The sequence below is a fragment of the Sinocyclocheilus anshuiensis genome, unplaced genomic scaffold (genome assembly GCF_001515605.1).
Source record: "Sinocyclocheilus anshuiensis isolate Anshui unplaced genomic scaffold, SAMN03320099.WGS_v1.1 scaffold1170, whole genome shotgun sequence".
Lineage (NCBI taxonomy): Eukaryota > Metazoa > Chordata > Actinopteri > Cypriniformes > Cyprinidae > Sinocyclocheilus > Sinocyclocheilus anshuiensis.
Genome location: NW_015538055.1, coordinates 1,385,505 through 1,401,465, shown reverse-complemented (window position 1 = coordinate 1,401,465; position 15,961 = coordinate 1,385,505). Strand labels below are relative to the sequence as shown.

The 15,961-nt window shown below is 34.1% G+C and overlaps 2 protein-coding genes and 1 pseudogene across 2 annotated transcripts; 1 reads left to right on the top strand and 2 right to left on the bottom strand.

Moving 5' to 3' along the window:
• Positions 1-923: 923 nt before the first annotated feature.
• On the bottom strand, positions 924-1,852 carry LOC107683440 (olfactory receptor 10A6-like; annotated as a pseudogene).
• A 3,611-nt stretch (positions 1,853-5,463) lies between these two features.
• On the top strand, positions 5,464-6,459 carry LOC107683401 (olfactory receptor 52E8-like). The gene has a single exon (XM_016479459.1). It carries the CDS (start codon positions 5,482-5,484, stop codon positions 6,457-6,459), a length of 978 nt encoding a protein of 325 aa, XP_016334945.1. The 5' UTR covers positions 5,464-5,481.
• Positions 6,460-13,322: 6,863 nt separating this feature from the next.
• Positions 13,323-14,309, bottom strand: LOC107683439 (olfactory receptor 10A6-like). The gene has a single exon (XM_016479495.1). It carries the CDS (start codon positions 14,307-14,309, stop codon positions 13,323-13,325), a length of 987 nt encoding a protein of 328 aa, XP_016334981.1.
• Positions 14,310-15,961: the final 1,652 nt, after the last annotated feature.

Sequence of the window (15,961 nt, the reverse complement as noted above, 5' to 3'; positions counted from 1 at the left end):
CTCAGTGGTAGCGCATTGCTTTAGCAGTGCAAAGGTCGTGGGTTCGGTTCCCAGGGAACACACATACTGGTAAAAAATGTGTAGCCTGAATGCACTGTAAATCGCTTTGGATAAAAGCGTCTGCTAAATGCATAAACTTCATGAGACAAACAATGCCACACGCTTATATAAAATCTCAGCGGCATAAATGGTCTTTTTCTGCCATCTAGTGGTACATTCAAGCAAGTGTATGTTTTTTTTAATTGTGTGTAAAATCCAGAGATCAAATACCGGACAATGTAATTCAAATAACATAACTTCATATTGTTTTCCTCTTTCACTTTGGATTCCAAATGTCCATTCTGACACACATGTTGGTGTAAATGCTCTTTTTTTTTGGCTTAGCATGAATCTAATTATTGACCAGGATGATCTGTTAATCATTTATTTAGTGTCACAGACTAAATAAATGTAGCCTATATAAAGCAAAGTACATGTTGTTTAAAGTTGCTTAAAATACACTGGATTCATGACTGGACATTACTGTAATTAAATGCAGCAAAATAAGTTTCAGTATTCATATATATCACAATTTTTTTGCACATAATTATGAACCATATTTTTCACATTTAGATATCATAGGCATTTATATTTACTGTAAAATATATAAATATTAATATTTTATGTAAAGGACTCGAATATATAAGACCTCACAAATATTTGTATGACACTCAGTTTTCTATGTACAAAAATAGACTTCTTCAGAAATGCATAGTTTAAAAATAAATGAGCTTTTAAAATAGCAAACCATTTCATTAAAATTGTATTTCTATTCCCTTTTGCTCATGTGAATTTCAGAAAATATAAACAGTAGGCCAATATAAATAAAATATTATAAGACTACAGACAAAAAAGGTACAGTCAAGTCTTCCCTGATTTAATGTCTATTTTTTCCTTTGAAGTTTTCTTATTAAAACCTTCTTTACCTCATCTGTTCTCAAACAATAAATGAGGGGGTTGATCATGGGTGGTAAAAGGCTATACATCATAATAATGACTAATCGCAAATCAGTACTGAATTTTATATTAATATTGCTTGACAAATAATTAAAACATCTGGGTAGGAAAAAAAGGGCAATTATGATGAGACTGCAGGTGGAGAAAGTTTTCATCCTTCCTTGAGTGCTCAATATACGCAGAACTGCCACAATGAAAGCACAGTAAGAGAAAACAATTACAGCAAGAGAGCCCAGCAGTACTATCATAGCATGAATGAATGCTGGATAACTATATTCTTCTCTGTCAGTGCATGCCAGTGTTGTGATGGCAATATGATCACAGCAACAGTGCACAATGGTATTGCTCGCACAGTAAGGAAGAGGATAAGCTCGAATGATCATCATCAAGGGGCCTATCAAACCCAACAACCAAGAGCCCAAGATCAGAATGAAAATATTTCTTTGTCATGACTATGATACCGAAGTGGAAAACAGATTGCTGCATAGCGATCTATAGCCATTACTGCCAACAATCGTGCAGTGACTGAGCCAAAATAATGCACAAAAAACATCTGAAGAAAGCAGCCCATGAATGAAATGGTTCCATCTTGAAAGCAGTACCTGCTGATTATTTTTGGTAATGTTGCTGTGCTGAATAGTACATCACACACAGCTAGATTTATAATGCAATAATAAACAGGTTTCTGAAGGCTCCTACTCATTACAAACAATGCCAAAAATACAGCATTTCCCACCAGTGTAAACACATAAACAAAAAACAGAAGCACTGACACAAGGCCATAGTAATGAGGCAGAAGTCCAGGAAAGCCGACTATCACAAAATCCTTTATAAAGCTGACGTTTCCCACTGACATGATGAGTTAAAAGTCCTTAGAACAGTTTTAGAGTTCTGAATGTACACAATACACAATTCACAATTAACATGACACAGTTTCAATAATAAAAAAGCAGACAAGTTTGATAGTGTAATCAACCAAAGATGTTTTGTTAGAGAATTATGGAATCAGCCTGTAATCAGTTGGTTGAAAACACTGAGAAGGCACACATTGCATACCGCTTTCATTAGGTATCATGAAGTGCATTCTGCTTCAATCACAGATATATGCGGGTTTAACAGACAAATTGTTATAAATATATAGAAGGGAATGACGTAAAACAGTTGATGCACAGGCTCCAGGTATAATCATTTCTTTCTACACTCTCAGAAGAAAAGGTAATGTAGTATGTACTAAGATAGTGATTGTTTTCCTCTCCCGTGCCCTCATGGAGCATGGGAAAAAGAAGCCATTGGCCTTATTATAGTCAGTGTACCATCAGAATGATTCTTGAAAGTGATATTTCAAGGTAAAAAACTTACATACATTTATACAGGTATATTAGTACCTAAATGGTAAATATTAGTACCTTTTGAAAGGGTACTGCCCATTGACAGTTTTAGTACCATTTTTTAAACATTTATTATACTTATTAGTAGTAGTAGTAGTTGTAGAAGTAGTATTGATCATTGGTTATGAACTGAAAATGTATAAATGATCTTTTAAATATTGTCCTTAATTTAGCACTTGGTGCTGATGGGAATGTTTTTAATGAGATTTTGTATAGAATTTTATAACTGTAGTCTTAATCTGATGGCACACATACTCTCATGTCCTGTAGGTACACACGTATTGAACATTAACCTCCTGGTAACTTTGACTTTCAGGAGGTCAAAGTTCAGAACATATGAGAGCATAAAAAGGCCATCAGATTACTGTTTTACATGATCTTCAGTTTATCTTTTGAAATACAAACAGACATTGTATCATAAAAAACCTAATGATGGGTGCCATTTCCCCATACTTGTTTTTTCTCTATTCCTAATGAGTGCATACCTTTGTGAATGTGCCGTCGTTAGCAAACATACGTTAGCAAACAACAGTCTCTAAGGTGGCATAGTTTGTTAACAAAGCCTCTGTTGACATAATCAAGTATACTACATGACAATGTATGTACACAGAGAAATGATTTTACACAAACAACAACAACTTCTGTTCTTACTGAAAATAGTTCCCCTATAAACACTCAAACTGCAAAATCCTTGTGATTTAGAAATAAAATTATTAATATCAGAATTTAAAATGTTTAATTTTGTGATTTAAAAAAATGAGCAACTTTACAAATCTATAGAATTTATCTATTTTTGTTTGTTTGTTTTTTGTAAATTATCATGATAACTTTACTTTTTTGATGCAACAATCTAATCAACAAAATATATATTAAACCTTTGTCATAGATAAAAACAAAATGGTACAAAAGAACATCTATGTAATGTGTAATGCTTTATTGTTTTAAGATCAAATTATTCAGTAAACAAATCAGTGTAAGATAAAAATATGGTATTTATATCACTAAGTGAATTCTCAGCTGAGAATGAAGGTCATTGAAAAAATAATATTTAATTATCTCACATAATATAAGGATATTTTGCACTCCAGAGAGATTATTATAATGGCCATCTGGGACAAATAGCGATAATAGCAATAACACGCACAGTCACAGACATACGCAGAATCCAGCCTTGATCCAACCCAATTGAGGTTTTTATTGTTACATGTTAGGTTAAAGCAAGCTTTTTCACATCATTTGCTTCAAAAAACTTTAATCAAAACTTCCAATGAAACCAGTATTTTCGCAAAAATATCTAAATATGAATTTGCTTAAAGATTTGTATCCATCATTTTTTTTCTTGTTTTACAGTTTGTTGTAATTTCAGAAAAGGAGGACAAAGCATATATTGCATCACTGTATTCATGCTCTCATGAGATGTGTCAGCAGATATAAATTGGAATACACTGACATACTGAATAAGGACAAGCAAGATTTAAAGCAGTGCGTGCTTGTATCTGCCATACACATTTGAGCTTTTTGCTGAAAGTGTATTTGTATTTCTATGATTCATATATTTCACAGAGAAAAACAGAATTTGCGAGTATGTATGTATGTAGGCTACCTACTATTAAAAGAATAAAACGTAGGCCTATTAAAAATAACAAAAAAAGGAAGAGACACAGTAGAATTTAAATACAGTTCCCTTCATTAAATTAGCAGCAAAAATGTCCTTTCATATTCAATGTAACACATTTTTGATTTGTTTTTGTTTGTGTTTACCCCCTCACACTGACTCTGTTGTGATCTATGTAAAGGCCCCGCCCTCTTATCTGTCACGCCCAATGTGCCAATCACGCCCAACGCTTTTCATCTAATAAATCTAAGTGTACAGCAGAAGTGCGCCAGTCGCATGTTATAACCGCAGGTTTTCTTTTTTGTGGCTCCGTAATTGTAGGCCTATTTTGCGCACAGAGTAGCTTACTTTATGTCTGTTTCTTAGATATTATGACAGGGCGCATAATAATAGGGAAAAATCCATCCTTCTGCACTGCGAAGCGGCCTCTACTCTAAACGTAGCTGGAGCAAAAACGTTTCGTGCGTACAGAAGAGACATGATCAACAGGATTGTCTTTTCCGACTGCGATTTTTTATTGGCTGAGGACAGTGACTTTACCTGCTGTCTTTGTCTGCGTGGAGTCTTACATAGGCTAATGAAAGCGCAGCGTAATCATATTTTACGTACGTTCGTACCTATGTCTGACGACAGTATTGAGCCTAGTTGCTTTTAAAAAACTATCCCTGAGTTTGGACCGTCAAAGCAGGGGGCAAAGAGGAGCAGGGCAGGGTTGCATCCGCCATTTGTAAGGTTTTACGAGTTCAAACCCGTAAAAAATATAATTTAAAACGTATTAATTTTTCCTGACAATTTTTTTTCATACATAAATATGTAAGCACTAAAAATTCAGGAACTATGTCTTAACTTAATTAATGGCAACGAATAAATTATTGAAGTAATTTAACACATTGGTAAGAAAAGGGTCATTTTGTCATATATTTTATTTAATATTTTTATGTGTAGAAACTGTCAAAATGAGCGTGCATATAAGTGCACTGATTAGATCGGTGTCGGGCTGACTATAGGCTAGGCTACTAGCTGTAATGTCCATGTTAAAATAGGCCTATAAGCGACAATAAATTTCAAAAGATTAATAAGTCCGTCATGTAGGCTACAACATCAACTCATTAATGTAATTCAATCGGATTTCCGTTTTATTTCAACTGTTAGCCTACTCGTATTCCGAAGCTTCCGTAAATGTTCAGTTTGTACTGAGGGTTGAGTTTTAACTTCTTATTGATTAAAGTTAACACTCAAAAACGTACTAACGTAATTAACTTGGTGCCCACGCTACAGCTAAACTAAAAGGCTTCAGTGCAAACATAGCGGAGTTTATATAGTAACTTGTACTGAACAGTAGGGTAACGTCTTGTTTACGTTCTCGTTGTTTACATGAAATAGTTTAGATAATTGTGTTAAATACTGTGAGAATTTTCCCCTCACACTCTTAGCCTGTTATTTCTGATTTCAGCGAGACAAAACACCAAAGAAAAAGCTGCCATGTATATCTTAAATGCCAGTTTTCCCCAAAATATCTCTGTTGTGCATCCTGAATACTTTTTCAGCAGTGGACTTTCAGGTATACCATACAGCAGCTATTACTATATGTTCCTGTTTTTCATTTATATTGTTGCTGTGATTGGGAACTCTATAGTGCTTCTCATTATAGCTATTGACCAGAGTCTGCACAGTCCAAAGTACATTGGTGTGTTTCATTTGGCCTTGGCTGATATTGGTGAAACTAATGCACTGATTCCTAACATGATGAAGACTTTTCTTTTTGAGTCACAGTACATCTCCTACAATGCTTGTTTGGCAAACATGTTTTTTGTTTACTTCTTTAATACAATACAGTGTGTCAGCCTTGTTGTCTTGGCATTTGATCGCTTTGTTGCTATTTGCTTGCCACTAAGATATCACGCCATTGTAAATAATGCTGTCATGTGTTCTGTTTTCTCAATAATGTGGATGCTTAGCACTTTTCTGGTGGGCTTGACAGTATCTTTGGTCACCCAACTTTCATTCTGCAAGTCCAATGAGATACAGAGTTATTTTTGTGACCATGGACCAGTGTATAGAATGGCATGTAATGACAACAGCGTGAATTCATTTATGGCAAAACTCAACACAGCTGTCTACTTTGCAGCTCCGCTGATAATATTCATGTCTTACCTTTGCATTTTTTTCGCTTTAAGTAAGATTACAACATGGGAGGGCCGTATTAAGGCCCTGAAGACCTGTGTTTCTCACCTGTTGTTAGTTGGAGTGTGTTTCCTTCCCATAATCTGCACATATATCGCTGCAATCATGCTTTCTTTGTCTCCCAATGTGAGAGTCATCAGCACATCTCTGGCATATGCTGTTCCACCGATGCTAAATCCCATGATATATGTCTTAAACACAGCTGAAGTTAAGAACTTCATCCAAACAGTGATTAAAAAAAAGTCTGCATCCATTGACCAGGGTATTTCAGATTGATTGCAAAATGTTTGTTCGTTCCTCTTCTCAAAGAAGTTGTTCATTTTATGTATTCAGTGCACGTTTAATGCACACATCTTGTTGTAAATAGCAAGATACAGCTGAACTTTATTAAATTAAAGAGAAAAAGAATGACTGCAAGTAGGACATGTATACTGTTATTTTATGGTCTGTACTGTCATCACTACATGCTGAAGATGATTAACATTGATTTTGTTGTTTCACATGGGTATGTGAGCTATTACTGTCTGTTCTGTATTTTTATGGCACACTGAAATAAATGAATAACCTACAACTGTATGAATATTATGTGTAGGCTATATGTATAACTGAGTGAATATTATGTGTATGTACTTAAAGAGCTATATAACATAAAGCTGCTACTCTTAGTTTTTCATATCTTCTATTAGGAATAATCAGGCCTCTTAGTTTTTAAAGGGATTGTCATTCATCCGTTTGTTTGCAAAACTGAGAAGTATGGGAAATGTATGCATATCTATTATAGCATCTTGTTGATTTCTTTGCATTTCAGTATTAATTGTAACACAAATTTGCATTTAAGTGTCTGTTATTTTTGTCTGTTTGTGAACCTGCAATCATAATCCCATTTAGTTAGGTCTATTTATGAATTTTGTTCAAATCTAAAATAATATCTAAAATAATTCATATAAAATAGTTCACTAAAAGTCCTTTTGTATGATAGCAGTACTTTTTGTTTTAGTTTTCTCCTTTGGATTAAACATGTCTGCTTTTAATTTGTAAATAGCTTTTGATAAAATGTATTGAATATACGTGAATGCATTCAAGGTTTAAACTTTTTTTAAATTAAATGAAAATGTTTTTTTTTTAAGAAATATGTATGTTATACTGCTAAAATAAATAAATAAATACCGGTAATTTTCTGCTAGGACATTTCCCTTAACCATAAAATGCAATGCAATGAAGTGAAAAACTCAAAATACAGGTAAAACACCTGAAATTAATGCAGAAAATTCTTTCATATTAATCCAGTACATGGTGCAGTGTATTTTTTAGTGTACGTACGAAAAATATATATGATTCTGCAAAACTATCCTAAACCTTTAGATTCAAAGGTTTTTAACCCAATAAAGCCTGACATAAAATAATTAAATAATAGCCAGAAATTTTTATTTTATTTTTATTATTATTATTATTTTATGGAACAGCATATTGAAAGAAAAAATAAATAAATAAATTGCATATGTCTTTTGTTGAGTATTTGATACATCAGGCCTTTATGGCTCATACAGTATGATATAGGAGAATATGGTCGCCGTGATTTTGCCAAGTAAGACATGTTCCTGGATCAACATCATTTGTTGATCCTGGATCAACATAACTGTCCAAAAATATAGACTTAACCCAATCCCTACCCCTAAACCTAACCCTACCCATCATTTATTCCTAAAAACAGTGTGAAATGATAGCTGATTAACAAGGGTGTAGAAGCACCTAACCCTGATTGTAAGCCTAAAACAGATATTTCCTGAAAAGTTATCCCTCAATTCTGATTGGTTGATACGAATGTTGGATCCAACAAGGAACATGTTGTACTTGGTGAAATCACGGTCACCAGGAGAATATGGAGCTCTTACTCAAAGAGGGAAAAAACACCTCCGTTTTATTCAGAGGCCCAAACTGAACTGCAGATGCTGATATTTATATGACCAGAAAGTAAGTTAAAATTCTGAAAGCTTGTAAGGTAAATCAGTGAGATCTTTATAAAAGTAGTAGACTGCTTACATTAAAGACAAATAAATATCAATTAACACTCTTTATCTCCCAGTAATATTTACATGCATAGTTTTTATTTTGGGGGGCAAAACATATAATGCAATGCGATACAAGGATGATTGAGCAATAAGATAAACATTCCTCAAAAGTCTGATGTATCATATTTGAAACTCATATTTTAACATCTACTTTTTAATTATGTATGGATAATTAAGAAAACAAGTTGCTTCAGTCTAGTAATGTTAATCTTAGTTAAATTAGTTATTTATATTTTTTACATTTATTCATTTAGCAGATGCTTTTATCCAAAGCGACTTACAATTGAATTATTCTTATGTTTATTTGATAAAACTTTTGTAAAGAATTCACAGCAAAAAGATACAGCACCATAACCTGAAGCTGGCCAATTTTGAATTGTACTAAAAGGCCTTTTACTTGCTTAAAAAAAGGTTTAAACTATCAATCAGATGACAGAAGGCATGCTGTAGATCGTGCACAAAGGTTTTTCAACAAAGATTTGATTGTGTTGATAATTTCAGTTTAACAAAATTCAATTTAACAAAGATGTTAATCCTCTACATGATGAAATAGTCCCACTAGAACAAAAGATCAAATGAAAGTGGACCTGAGGTCTGGAGATTCTCTTAATAACTTCTCCATGGAGAATATTTAGAGGTCTCCAGGTCAAATCCCCAAGTATAATTCAAGCTAATGATTTAATACAATTATGCACATTTCCCATGCTTGTTTTAGTAAACAACAGTCTTATACTTCTGCACAGTATTAATGAAAATGTTAACCATGAAATATTTTGGAGGGTCACTTGGTAGTTTAATAATGGAAAAAAAAAAGAAAAAAAAAAGAAAAAAAAACAGTCTTTAGTATTTATCAATAAAGTACGAAATTTATTTCGCTCTCATTGTTCGTTATTATTGTGAACATTACTGAATCTTTAGCTGTAATCATACAGGCTGATGTACAGTGAATAGCAGGGATGAGTAAATGACACAGTCTGCCAATCAAGCAGGTACCTTGCCACAATAACACCCACTAATGAGTCTTGTTGCCCCAAAGTCTACCTGTTTTATCCTCTTGATGAGATGAAGCCCTAAAGTAACACAATCCTTTAGTATTCTCAGGGGCACGGCACATCATTACAGCATTGAACTTTGAACTTCACACACAAACATACATAATTCAATCGATTGAGTTTCTATCAGAGGAAAAATTGCCAAGCATACATGGGGCCATGCCAGCCTATATACATGTTTCACAAGTTCACACTTACATATAATTAAATAAAGGTTATGCGCATTTGGTGTGTCCAGGGAGAGAGCTCCGAGCTCGGCAAGACTCCCGAGCCCGGGGCACCCGCCTCCTGTCCGGGGAGAGGGGTCCGAGCTCGGTGTCCAGCCCGGCCCAAAAGCGCTCCCCCGAGTGCTTCTCCCCGTGCTGGGGTAGAAACTGGCTGAAGGTGCGGGGTCGGGGTGGCGGAGGGATGCTGAAAGTCGAGAGATAACAAAGGTAGGACGTACTTGGTTATTTATAGGAGTTTTCTCTTGTGCCGATTGGATAAATGGTGTAATCACTAATGATGAACTGGCCGTGTTAATTATCTGTGCGTGCTCCTCCCGAAATTTGTTTATAAAACATCACAGAGGCATTTATATACACATACAGATCTGATATTTGTACACTGGAAAAATGAATGGACTAGCAAGCCAAGTGACAGACTGAGAAGAAGAGCAAATCTGCAGAGAAACCTTTGTGATTGAAAAGAAATTATGGTGGACATTATTTATTAGATGCCACGTAATCAATTCAAGGGAATATGCCACAGAATGATTGATTTATTTGATTATTTGGTTGATTGCTAAAGTTTGCTATTAATATTCTTATTTTGCTACAAAGGACAATGTCCTCTCAAAATGTTTCAGCAAAAACCATTTCTGAGTTTGTGATTTGCTGGTGGTATATATGTTTGCGATGCTTTCTAACACTGCAAATATACAGTATCTCACAGAAGTGAGTACACCCTTCACATTTTTGTAAATATTTTATTATATCTTTTCATGTGACAACACTGAAGAAATGACATTTTGAGGGGACAGCAAATTTACACTGTTATACAAGCTGTACACTCACTACTTTACATTGTAGCAAAGTGTCATTTCTTCAGTGTTGTCACATGAATATTTATAATAAAATATTTACAAAAATGTGAGGGGTGTACTCACTTCTGTGAGATATATGTTTTGTTGCCACAGACAAGCGTTTGCACCAACCCATGTACATTTTCCTTTGCAACTTGGCTTTAGTGGACATGTTGTAAGGCAGCAGTGCCTGTCCAAGTATGATCGGTATCCTTATCATTGGTTATAAAGCCATATCTTATATCCCTTGCGTTCTTCAGATGTATGCTATTGCTTTCCATTTAGGTTCTTTAATGGAGATGTTTGCAATCACTAATATGGCGCTGATCCTTCTCTCATGAGAGCCACTTGTGTGAATCAAAATCCATATTTTAAAATGATATCATTATCCACAGTGACTTTTGTACTGTTGTTTGGGATATTCTCGTTCATTTGCCTGTCCAGTATACGAATAGTGATCGCTGTTCTTCTGAGAATGACCTCAAAGGCCAACAATAAGAAAATGTTTCATACAGGTGCATCTCAATAAATTAGAATGTCGTGGAAAAGTGAGTTTCACAATTTGAGTTGAATTACTGAAATAAATGAACTTTTCCACGACATTCTAATTTATTGAGATGCACCTGTATATGCTTTTCTCACTTGTTAGTAATAGTTTGTTTTTATGCTCCAATGTTCGTATGAATAGTCTTGACCCGGATTGTGTGGTTTTACAATAGGAAGGGTAGGGGGCCATCCTTGGCCCTTCTCTAGAAAATCCTTTTATATACTGTTTCAGAACCAAAGAAATCAGAAACAAAATACTTAGAATTGTGTCAAGCTGCGACTGAATAAAATCTTGATGAAACACAGACAATGTGTGACCAGTGGATTTGTTTCTAGGTCTTTCTCTAAGTAAACATGCATAAAATCATTCAAAAGTTTAAAAGATTTTGAAATGTTTTTGAAAGAAGTATGTATTGCTCACAAAATGCATAATTTATTTGATATTTGGTCAAAAATACAATAAAAATAGTACTACCGTGAAATGTTATTACAGTTTAAAAGAACTGTTTTCTATTTGAATATATTTTAAAATGTAATTTCTTCCTGTAATGTAAAAGCCATCTTTAGCGCAATCTGAACCTTCAGAAATCATTCTGATATGCTGATTTGGCACTCTAAGAAATATTTCTTATCATTAGAAATGTTGAAAACAGTGGTGCTGCTTAATATGCTTGTGAAAACCATGATACATTTCTCAGGATTCTTGATGAATAGACAGTTCAAAAGAGCAGCAATTAATTTAAAATAGAAATCCTTGTTCACATTATAAATATCTTTACTGTCGCCTTTGATCAGTTTAATGCATCCTTGCTGAATAAAAACTATTAATTACTTTAAAAAATAAAAATAAAGAAATAAATCTTACTGACCCAAAACTTTTGAATTGTAGTGTATATTCACAGTTCCTGAATAAATCAAAGATCATTAAGTAAAAAATATCTTAAACATCACCACAAAAAACATTACCACATATATATCATTGATGACAGAAACAACAACAACAGCACGAATGATAAAGTCAGAAAATTATAATCTCATAACAGTACCCACATAATTGATTCAAACATCAATGCATCCTGGGAGCTTTGCAAACATTTTTGAATTTGTTTGCAAACTTTGCAAACAAATTCAAAACATTCTCTAATATGAAAATGATTGATTAAACATCTCTTTGTATGCTATTTAGAACAACATTTGGGAGAATATTGTTGATATAACAGTGTTTTTTTTTTCTATTGTACATTTAAAGTAATTTGGTCATTGTATAACTAGTTGGTCTTTGTAAGAAACTTCCTATCTTAATTCTTGATTTAAGATTTGAAACTGCTTGGTTTAACAATTTCAATAACAATTGCCATGGTTACTAAACACATAGATTAGGATTCTGAGTTCGGATGTTTCTGTAATACAACCTATATCACTCTTCAGACTCCTTATTGTTATTGTGTTGTGCATATGCTTTACTAAGAGTACATACAAAAGGAAGGAGACACACTATTAAAATCTTGGAGTGTCTTTAATAACTAAAATAATAGAGCATTGTAATAAAGCTATATATTGGAGTTATGAAAGACTCACTCATCAGTTGATTTCTAAGGATATTGCTTATTTTACAGAAAAACATTTAATTCAAAGAGAATTTAATTTATGCCTTTCATAATCTTTAAAGTGCAAATGGTCAACTGCAGTGCATTGTTTCTTGTCTTTCTCTGCCATCTAGTGGGTAAATGAGAGAATGAATCTTCATGATTTCACACTGAAATAAATACCCAATGACAAATATCCTTGACTGTGTTTTATATTAGATATGTTCATATGAATTATTTTGACCTATAGTGTTCTTAAGTGTGAAACAGCTCCAAAGATACTTTTTCTTGGTTCCCCCATGAGTGGCAACATAATAACTATCAAATAAGATATATATTTTTAAATGCATTATACAGTAAACGTATATTTGATGACTGTATGTAAGTCCTTTTAGTATGTTTAAGTTTTATTCATTTTAAAGTCATTCAGGCTCTCAAATTTACAGAGTTTTTATGGACACTGGAACTTACTACATTATGAAACAGTATTTTGTTTACCTAATTAATCATTTTGCTAACTGTTTGTGAATGACTAGATAAAACATCTAAATATGTGATATTTACAAATACTACAGTACTAGAAATAAGTGAAAAAAAATCCTGGACTAGAGACAAATCAAATTAAATCAACCAAATAATATTTCTGTCATTTATTTTCTTTTTTGCACTGAAAGATGAGGAACTCACCATGAATACAATGCAATAATAATACATAATGCACTGGGTCAAACATTGGGTCTGAGACAAATTCAGGACATGCTAAACATAATTGACAAGTTTACAAATTACAAGTACTTTGAAAGGAATAAAATTGTTATCGTTGTTAACCATTGGCCCTATTTTTAATGATCTGTTGTGCCACTTTTGGCTTTCCCAGAAGCTTGACTATCTTGTCTCTGAGTTCATCAGTCTTTAAGCTGTAGATGATGGGGTTCAGCATTGGAGGAAGGGTAACCGAAACCGTCAGAATTGCTGTGAAAAGATCCACATTCTGAACTAATCGCAGGTTCCCTAGTATATATGCTAGAATGACAGGCATATAATAGAGCAGGACCAGCAGCAGGTGAGTGAGACAGGTGTGGAAGGCCTTCAAACGCTGTGATGTGAATGCAATCCGTGTCACAGCAACCACTACAATCACATAGGTGAAAATAATAAAAGTCAAAGGGCCTAGTAAAACAGTCAGAGTCTTAGCTGTAGCCAGTTGTCGGTTGTAAGAAGTGTCCGTACAAGCCAACCTATAGACCGGGCCATGTTCACAACAGCAGCTCTGTACCTCTCTGGAGCCACAGTAAGGGAGTCTGGCTGCAAAAAAAACTGGGAAAATCTCAAGCAGAACAACCAGAGACCAAATCCCTACTATTATGAGCAGCATCCTCAGGTTGGTGTTTATTGTAGAGTAACGCAGAGGCCAGCAGATAGCAATCAGACGGTCATACGCCAAAAGAGCAAGAGAGAAAGATTCCATGTCACCAAAAAAATGTATGAAGAACATTTGAGAAAAACATGCTCCAAATGAAACATAATTCTGATTGAATGCAAACACAGGCACCATCTGAGGAATAATAACACTATTCATTGAAATGTCAACAATGGCTAGATTACATACAGCAAGATACTTGGGGTTCTGTAAGCTGGAGTTCATTAGGACGACAGACAGAAGAACAAGGTTACTCAGCAAGGTGATAATGTAGATGATCGCCAAGGCCAAAATGAGGTAGTTTTTATTTTCCAAATTGCGGAAGGCAGTTAAATAAAAACCCCCACTGAAAGAATTTGTTCCATTGCTGAAAGCAACTGAAAAATTCATTTGAACTTTGGCAAATCTGAAACAAATATACAATTAATACATTTTCAGCTTTTAAAGATTCAGTTTAAGACAGGAAAAAAACAAAGACATTTTCTACAATTAACATTAACAAAAACAGGAGAGGAAATGTTGTTTGAATTAGCACTGAAGCAGCAAATTATATTGTTCCATTTCATTTTTTATAAAATCAGCCTCATATTAGCTTCATACAGCTGTGAAACTAAATACAAGCACTGCAACAGAAAAACAGTGGGGAAAAAAAACAGTGTAACTGTTAAGTTCATTTACAACTGGAAATTAAACAAATACAAATAATACCCACCAACCACTCTGCAAATCTTGAAATCCTGCAGTGTTACAGGAAAAAGGGATTTATAAAGGACTCTTAAACCAATGACCAGGGTCTAATGGGTTTAATTATCCACAGTGTACAAACAAAGAAATAATTACCTTGACTGAGGTCTTGTTGTTTAGCAAAAATGTTTCTCATGAGTATTTAATTACTGTTGTAATTATGTCCATAAATCTGTTGGTGTAGGTATGAAAGAGATTTTACACTTTTGGCCCACAGAGGCAAACAAGGTAAAAACAAAATGTAACAAAGGCAAGATGTCATCATTGTCGAATGAAATTTCATGTCTCATTAATCTGATGTCTGTATACTGTGGCAGAGGTCTACATGAAAGCAAATCTAAATCATATAGATCTATAGTATATACCTATAGAAAAGTAAAAAATAATGAAGGCATGGAAAAAAGCAACCTAGTGTGACATTGTTGAAATCTGTACGTTTTTTGTTATCTACGAATAATATTCTCCAATAAACATCTCCACTAACAATGTCAGCAAACGGCAAAGCAATAAACCTATAACATAAACTTTATGTATTCATGCTGTGAAGTCAAACCCATAAAATGGCAATATTGCTTAACAGAATTTTCACGAGGATGTGAGGAATACAGTGGGTAAAAGAATCAGCCCCCTTTAAAATAATCACATTTTGTTGTTTTGCAGCATAAAATGAAGATGGACACGGTTTTTATTTTATCCAGCTGTATTTACTCAGTGCAACTTATAATATCCAAATGATAGATATAACACCAACATGTCAGGAAAAAAATCACTGAGTTGGAAAAAGGATCACCCCCTCCTGAAAATGACTTGTAAACTTAATCAGGTGTAGCTAATCACCTTCTCAATGGCACACAAAGCCATTTGACTTTCAGCTGTAGTCATTTATTTATTTATTTATTTTTAGCTCAGCAGGAAAAGAGCTTTCCTGGAAAATGTCAGTCCTTGGCAGTGCAACTGAAGCATACAATCAATTATGGGTGGCAAGGCACTGTCAAAAGATCTCCAGGAACCAGGATAAAATTGTGGATAGATACAAGTCAGGAGATGGATACAAAAAAGAAAAAATCAAAGGCTGTATTGATGTTTAGAAGCACAGTGAAGTCTATTATTAAGAAGTGGAAGGAATTTTGTACAACACAGACCCTCCCTGGATCAGGACGTCGCTTCAAACTGGATGAAAGAGCCAGAAGGAAACTGGTCAGAGAGGCGACCAAGAGACCTATAGCAACTCTGAAGCAGTTGCAGGAATTTATGACAAAGAGTGGTCATTGTGTGCATGTGACAACAATATCACAAAT

Bases quoted from the DNA above. Each gene is read 5' to 3' on its own strand.
- LOC107683401 (XM_016479459.1), top strand. From the start codon at position 5,482: ATGTATATCTTAAATGCCAGTTTTCCCCAAAATATCTCTGTTGTGCAT.
- LOC107683439 (XM_016479495.1), bottom strand. From the start codon at position 14,309: ATGAATTTTTCAGTTGCTTTCAGCAATGGAACAAATTCTTTCAGTGGG.